Source organism: Bufo gargarizans, chromosome 8 (genome assembly GCF_014858855.1).
Source record: "Bufo gargarizans isolate SCDJY-AF-19 chromosome 8, ASM1485885v1, whole genome shotgun sequence".
NCBI classification, from domain to species: Eukaryota; Metazoa; Chordata; class Amphibia; order Anura; family Bufonidae; genus Bufo; species Bufo gargarizans.
This window is the reverse complement of record NC_058087.1, coordinates 72,417,853-72,425,753: the sequence shown is the minus strand read 5'-3', so window position 1 is coordinate 72,425,753 and position 7,901 is coordinate 72,417,853. Positions and strand designations below refer to the sequence as shown.

The 7,901-nt window shown below is 39.9% G+C and overlaps 1 protein-coding gene across 1 annotated transcript in view; it reads right to left on the bottom strand.

Annotated features, from left to right (window-relative positions):
- Nucleotides 1–1,425: 1,425 nt before the first annotated feature.
- The window catches only part of EHHADH (enoyl-CoA hydratase and 3-hydroxyacyl CoA dehydrogenase), a 25,319-nt gene continuing 18,843 nt past the window's right edge, over nucleotides 1,426–7,901 (bottom strand). The window contains exon 6 of the mRNA XM_044304460.1: nucleotides 1,426–3,107. Within this exon, the coding sequence (XP_044160395.1) occupies nucleotides 1,742–3,107 (1,366 nt within the window). The 3' untranslated portion in view covers nucleotides 1,426–1,741. The remainder of the gene's footprint in view (nucleotides 3,108–7,901) is intronic.

Below are 7,901 nucleotides of genomic sequence, written 5' to 3'. Positions count from 1 at the left end.
GTGTTAAATTTGGCATTATCGCTCTCAGACTCTCAGTACGGTGGCCAAGACCATACAGTGGTTTAACAAGACAGGTTCCACTCAGAACAGTCCTCGCCATGGTCTAAGAACTTGAGTGCACATGCTCAGCGTCATATTCAGAGGTTGGCTTTTCAAAATAGACATAGGATTGCTGCAGAGGTGGGCGGTCAGCCTGTCAGTGCTCAGACCAGACACCACAAACTGCATCAAATTGGTCTGCATGGCTGTCGTCCCACAAGGAAGAGTCTTCTAAAAATGAACCACAAGAAAGCCCGCAGTTTACTGAAGACAAGCAGACTAAGGACATGGATTACTGGAACCACATCTGATGAGACCAAGATAAATTAAATTGGTTCAGATAGTGTCAAGCATGTGGGGCGACAACCAGATCAGGAGTACAAAGACAAGTGTGTCTTGCCTACAGTCATGCATGGTGGTGGGAGTGTCATGTTTGGGGCTGCATGAGTGCTGCCGGCTGTTGAGAGCTACAGTTCATTAAGGAAACCATGAATGCCAATATGTACTGTGACATACTGAACCAGAGCATGATCCCCTCCTTTCGGACACTGGGCTGCAGGGCTGTATTCCAAAATGATAGTGTCCCCAAACACACCTCCAAGACGACCACTGCCTTGTTAAAGAAAGTGAGGGTAAAGGTGCTGGACTGGCCAGGCATGTCTCCAGACCTAAACCCTACTGAGCATCTGTGGGGCATCCTCAAAACAGAAGGTGGAGGAGCACAAGGTCTCTAACATCCACCAGCTCCGTGATGTTGTCACGGAGGAGTGGAAGAGCACTCCAGTGGCAACCTGTGGAGCTCTAGTGAACTCCATGCCAAAGAGTTTAGGCAATGCTGGAAAATAATGGTGGCCACACAAAATATTGACACTTCAGGCACAATTTGGCCATTTTCACTTAGGGGTGTACACACAGTTATACAAGCTGTACACTGACTACTTTACATTCAAAGTGGCATAACCGTGTTGTCCCATAAAGAAATAATAAAATATTTAATATATTCAAAAATGTGAGTGGAGTACTCACTTTTGTGAGATACTTTAAATCCTGGAGAATGAGAAAGAGTGAGAGAAACACGTAGACAAATATGTGTTTTCAACTAATAGGATGAATATATATATTTTTTTTTCATTCATTCTTTCTTTCTATCTCTAAGTGATACTCTTTCTCCAATATGGAGAGCACATGGTATGCTGTGTGCAGTATTGTAGGCCAGACAATGCGCCTGGTATGATAAGTATGTGTGTGCAGTATTGTAGACCAGGCGACAGATGTTAAACATAATCATGTACTTTTTTTTTACAATGTACAGTACGTCAAACCTGAAACATGTGAATGAACCCTTATACTTTAAATGTACAGTATAAATATTTAGACACATTAAATTGCATTGGATTTATTTTATAGTATATCTTGCACTGAAACAATTGTATTTTTGAACAATTCAAAAACATTTTTAGAAAATCAAAGTTTATCTAGTCCAGAGTCATAAACATGATTCTGGTACGATACATCATTTGGAATGCTAATGATTTGGAGAATCATACATAAAATCTTGTAGAAGAATGCTCTGCTCCAAACCCTTCATTTTACACGAGGATTTTCAGATTAGATACCAGTCTATGTGGTACATATCTTCTCAGTGATTTGTGTATGCCTTTGTTTTTTACAATGCAATAAAGCACTGTTTAATGAGAACATTTCAAAGCTTGTTAACAAGATTTCCAACCTGTGTTCTCCACTCTTTCAATGGAGGTTCCCCTACCATGGCCAATTTCTTCAATAAAAAGGCAGGCTTCATACTTGGGACATCAGGATTTTCTTTATAATATTTATCCAGCACGTCCAAAACTTTAGTTAAGCCAACGGTGGAGGCATAATACATTGGACCTCCTCTATACTTAGGCCAGCCATAACCATTGTTGTAGATAACATCAATATCCTCTGGACCAGAGGCTATACCATCTTCTAGGACACGGAATCCTTCATTGACAAGAGCATACAGGCAACATTCAAGAATCATTTCTGGGGTTGCAGGTCGCCGTTTTATTTGGTGGGTGTTCCTATATTTTTGGAGAAAATCTTTCACCCATGGATCAGGTTGGGCAATTCTGCCACCGAGTTTCTCATATTGGTACCAGCCTTTACCAGTTTTTTGTCCAAGTCTTCCATTTTCACATAGCAGGTCAGCAAGTGGACAGTACCTTCTACCTTCTCTTTGTCTTGCAGGAGTTCCCAGGGGAACTTTATTACCGGCTAAACCGCTTTCCATTCTAGACCTCCAGCCAATATCCAAACCAGCCAGGTCCATCATACGAAAAGGGCCCATTGCAAAACCAAAATCTTCAAGAGCTTTGTCTACATCTTCAGGATTGCATCCTTCCTCTAGGAGGTAATTTGCCTGATCAAGATATGGGCCTAAGAGTCGATTCCCAACAAATGATGGACAGTTTCCCACAAGTACTGCCACCTTTCCCAAGGTTTTGCCTAGGTTCATAGCTGTGGCAATGGTTGTCAGTGATGTGTGATGACCTCTCACCACTTCAAGGAGTTTCATGATGTTGGCAGGGGAAAAGAAATGAGTGCCAATAACTAGGTGAGGGTTTTTTGCGACAGATGCAATTTCATCAATATTAAGACCTGACGTGTTGGTGCACAGGAAGGCATCTGGCTTACAAACAGATGCAAGCTTGCGAAAGATTTCTTTTTTTAGCTCCATGTTTTCATAAACTGCCTCAATAACTAAATCTGTGTCACGGAGATCTGCAAAGTCGAGTGTGAAACGCACAGAGGCCAAAGTGCTACCTGGAGCTAACCCCTGCTTTATTAACTTCTCAGCTTCACGTTCCAATAGACCATTCACTGCCTTCTTACCAATTTCCAATTGTTGTGCATCCTGTTCTAATGCAACAACAGGAATATTTGCCTTAGCTAATGAGATGGCGATCCCTCTTCCCATTGTTCCCAGTCCTGTAAGGAAGAAAGAAGTATGAATAATTGTCATAAACACAATAACATACATCATCATTAACCTGTGTACATAGTCAAGTAAAATAAGACCCAACAAACTAAGTAAAAACAGCAACAAAAAAAAAAACACACACAAAAAAAGTCAACATATGTTATCCTTTAAACATAAAAACCTACAAACATTTCACAATTAACAGAGTTAAAAGGACACCAGTGTTTTAAGTCCCAGAACAGACTATGGTCTAAAGTCTATGGCCAGCTTTAAACATTTTTTTTTTATGCTTAATAATTGCATAATATGAAAATTGAAGAAACTTTAAAAAAGTCTTTCAATTATCGTATGGTTTCATTTTTATAGTACCTAACCACTTTGTAGTATGATGCTGCTAATATTTTCCTCTATATAGATCTTCTAATTCTGACTAACCTACCAAATGCATGTACGGGACAAATCGAAGAATTTATGAGGGCTCATGTACACAGCAAATTTTTTCTTCACATTTTTTTTAATGAATAGCACACATCCTGTTGTGCTTTTTCATAGGTGTATAACATTTATATTTAAATATCCTCATTATAGTAGATTTGATTATATATAATAGGCCATATTGTGTTATATTCACCATTGTGTATGTATTTTAAAGTTGGCTGAAATGAGTTCATGGAGAGAACACAGAAAAGAAAGAAGAAAAGAAAAAAGGACAAAAGGTGTCTCTACCCCAGTACTACATCAATATTACCACTATTCAGTAAAGATGCATATTACTGAATAAAAGATCTAATATTGATATCGGAGAAACTCTGATTGGAATCTGTACATTCCATAGTAATAATCAGGCCTGATAATTTGTGTATCGATTCTACCCGATATCCAAGATTGGTCATATTTTGAGCAGAGCAAGGGTTCATATCAACTAAATCGCTATTGAGTTTATTATGTAAATGAACTGTTAGTATATCTCAAAATTGTCGTTGGGACATTTGTATTAAAATTTTAGGTTTGAGAGGTAATATGGAACGCTGGTATTCGTGTTAGAGCCACCTAGTGGCGAGTTTAGGGTACTGCATATCACTGCGTGTTCTTGCATATTATGGAGTTTTAAATTTATTAAGCTTTGATTGCATCTTGGAGTTATTGTATAAGAAATTATTTATATTTTTGCATAGATGCCTGCACCGTGTTTTACTGATTGCACAACATAGTTAAATTAACAATTTTTTGGAGGTGTTTTATATGTCCACCTCTAGGATCAATTCCCCTTGATCCTATCTTTTATATAAAACATTTGCTTTATATTTTCCGACAATGCAGGTCAGTGCATGTCCTATTCCTTTCCACATTTGCAGGTAGGAATAGCCCTTTCTGTTGATGGAAGGGAGATGGGAATGGCACACACACAGAAGGATCCTGTTTTTAATGGATAAAAAACAAAAAATGGCCACGTACATGACGCCCAACACTGCAAGATTATTTTACACAGAACTTGCTTGTGTCTGTTACCATAGTCTGCATAGGATATGTAGGGAAAAAAAAAACTATAGGAAATGTTTAAGACTTATAGCAAAGTTGCTTAACTTTTCAATTTAGATTTACTGGAATTTTTTTTTGGTATATGGGTGCCTTTATTTTACTTGGGTATCCACATGCTTCTGAAACTATGATGGCAGATTATAAAACATACAGATATTCTCTATTTAAGTATACATGAAAAGCAAACATGTAAAAGGTACGTCAAAGACAGACAAACACAGAGAAGTATCAGGGCATTTACAAAATGCTTATGCAAATTACCTCTTCCAAAAATAAAAGAAAACTGGGCCTCTAGTGCCATAAGGTAGTTAAACCCTTAGGTCAATGCTTGACCTTTTAAACAGGCCTTGAGACATAATTTAGGATTAGGGATAAGACAGTACCTGATCTGCTGACAGCTGTTCAGGGCAATTGCCCCTCATCAGTGCAGAGCAGTCAGAACTGGCTTAAGTGGGTGAAAGTCCTTTGTCAGAATTCAGGTGTGTGTGCACGTGTGGGGGGGAGGGGGGGTACCATTTATCCTTGTAGGCAGAGTGTCATGGACCATGCAATGCTCCTCTGGGGGAAAAGGTATGTGTGCCGGCATACATACATAATTCCTCTGGGTAGCCATCTTATATGCTTCTGGCCTATGTAAAAAGCTGTGAACTCTCATCTTTCTGAAGCCTGGGTCGCCTATGATATAGATGGACACTTTTATTACCACTACTCTGTAAGGCCAGCAATAAAAGGTCATAAAGGCTATACCAGGCCCAGCTCATCCTGTCCGGTAAGATAAGATCAGCTCGCTGTCAAGTCTGGCTGGAGCGTGACGTCATTAATTTCCAGGTCTGGTTTGAGGAGAGCTAATAGCCCTTAATTAGCTCTGGGCATAAAACCAGTCCACTTTCATATTTCATTTATGAATCAACTTATGCCCTTTCTGACACCAGATCCAGGCTCTACAGAGTATTGTGGTTAATTGGGTATCAAATATGACTAGAGGATGTGATTCTGTAGCTGACCTATGGGTGGTAGAAGAACTACAGGTCCCAGCATTACCATGTGTGGTCTCATTCTGTAGGTAAATAAATAAGGATCGCAAATATGTATTCTGAATAAAAATATGCCGATGTATCAAGGAGATACGGGCTTAAGTATAATCCTCATTGTAGGAACTGAACTTTGATGGGGTCATAAAACACTTGGGGGCCATCCCTAGGCTTCACAGTCACTCTGCTGCCATTGGCTGACAGGAGTAAGTCTCCTACCCATGGGAGAGTTCATAAAAATCCATGCACAAGGACAGAGGAGAGAGACCCATGGAACATCACCAGACACTTAATTGGACATTGACGGCATATCCCTGTATCAGAAGAACTTTGAGGGTCTCCCCTGATACATACTGAAAAGGGGTTTGCAAGGATTCAAAAAGGACATATGAACGACCATCTGAAACCCTCCAGAGAAACTAAGTATTCTTTCATCTTTTTCCCTTTCATTTGAACTGTCGTGATTATTTATATTGTTATTATTATTCTGTAGATTTATAGTCATTTTCATTAGATTTGTATGCACTGCTTTTTACCGCTTATTAAAGATTATAAAATCTAAATAGCCAAGTCTTCCATATTCTAAGCTGCTGAACAAAGTACCTTGCCTTTGAAGAGACGTTACCAGGTAGTTAGTTAAATTGCATTTAGGAATTGTAGCTGGGGGTGATTGACTGCGGTTGGTCAGTAAGTGATACCCGGTTCATCCACTGATCTGTGTGATAGTGAATGACCCGGATAGTCTGCTCGTGGACCGGGAACCCACGTGGTGGCAGTTACCGAAGTATAGTGGGGGGTGTTAGCCGAGTGGTAATACCCCGGTCACGTGAGGTCTCTGGGTGTGCGCAGACTCCGTCACAGACCACTACGTCAGAGCTGTGGGATCCGGAGCGATCGGATCCATAGTTTGTGACAGTATGCAAATTAAATCAGGGGGGCAATCATCCCAAAAAAAAACTGTAGTGGCTTAGCTATAATCCTAAATTATGTCTGAAGGCCTGTTTAAAAGTTTGAACACTGACTTATTTGATAGTTGCATAACACCTGGTGGCATTAGAGGCTCAGCTTTCTTTTCCTTTTGGAAGGAGAGATAATGGCCTATAAAAGACTCCTCACACCTCACAGATGCTCTCTGCAAGAAATAGTAGCCCTGTATCCAATTCTATGTGCAAGTATAACTTGAAGAATTGATGCTGCTTTGAAAGCACAAGGACAGTGACGCCAAAGGTTGATTTCATTTAGATTTCTCTTTTGTTCATTCTTCACTTTATATTTTTTCTGAGATATTTTAACTGATGACCTATCCTCAGGAGCGCTGTGGCCTTCTCCATGCTTACCAAGATAAGTGCTGTACATTGTATAGCGGCTGTTCTTGGTATCGGGCTCAGCCCCATTCACTTCTATAGGGCTGAGTTGCTCCTAGACCACGGGAACGATGAACGCATCATCACTGGCCTAGGAAAAACTGCCTTCTCAAAACAGCTGATCGGTGGGGGTCTCGGGTGTCCGATCCCCACTGAGCAAATACTGATCTATCCTCAGGATAGGTCATCATCGGTATTAAGACCTCAGAAAATCCCTTTAACATTAAGTGCAAGTCTCTGATATTCTACTGCCAACAGCTGCATGACAATCATTTACTGCAGTCAATCCAGGGCCCACGAGGGTTGTATAAATCTGCATTGCTAAGGAACTGAATTCTATATACAGTGGATATAAAAAGTCTACACACCCCTGTTAACATTTCAGGTTTCTGTGATGTAAAATAATGACAAAGATAAATCATTTCAGAACTTTTTTCACCTTTAATGTGACCTATAAACTATACAACGCAATTGAAAAACAAAAAACTAAAATCTTTTAGGTAGAGGGAAGAAAAATATAAAAATAAAATAAGATGGTTGCTTAAGTGTGCACACCCTTAAACTAATACTTTGCTGAAGAGCCTTTTGATTTTATTACAGCACTCAGTCTTTTTGGGTATGAGTCTATCAGGATAGCACATTTTGACTTGGCAAGATTTGCCCAATCTTTGCAAAAACACTCCAAATCTGTCAGATTGGGAGGGCATCTCCTGTGCACAGCCCTCTCCAGATCACCCCACAGATTTTTAATCGGATTCAGGTCTGGGCCATTCCAAAACTTTAATCTTCTTCTGGTGAAGCCATTCCTTTGTTAATTTGAATGTATGCTTTGGGTCGTTGTCATGCTGAAAAATGAAGTTCCTCTTCATGTTCAGCTTTCTAGCAGAAGCCTGAAGGTTTTGTGCCAATATTGACTGGTATGTGAAACTGTTCATAATTCCCTCTAGCTTAACTAAGGCCCCAGTT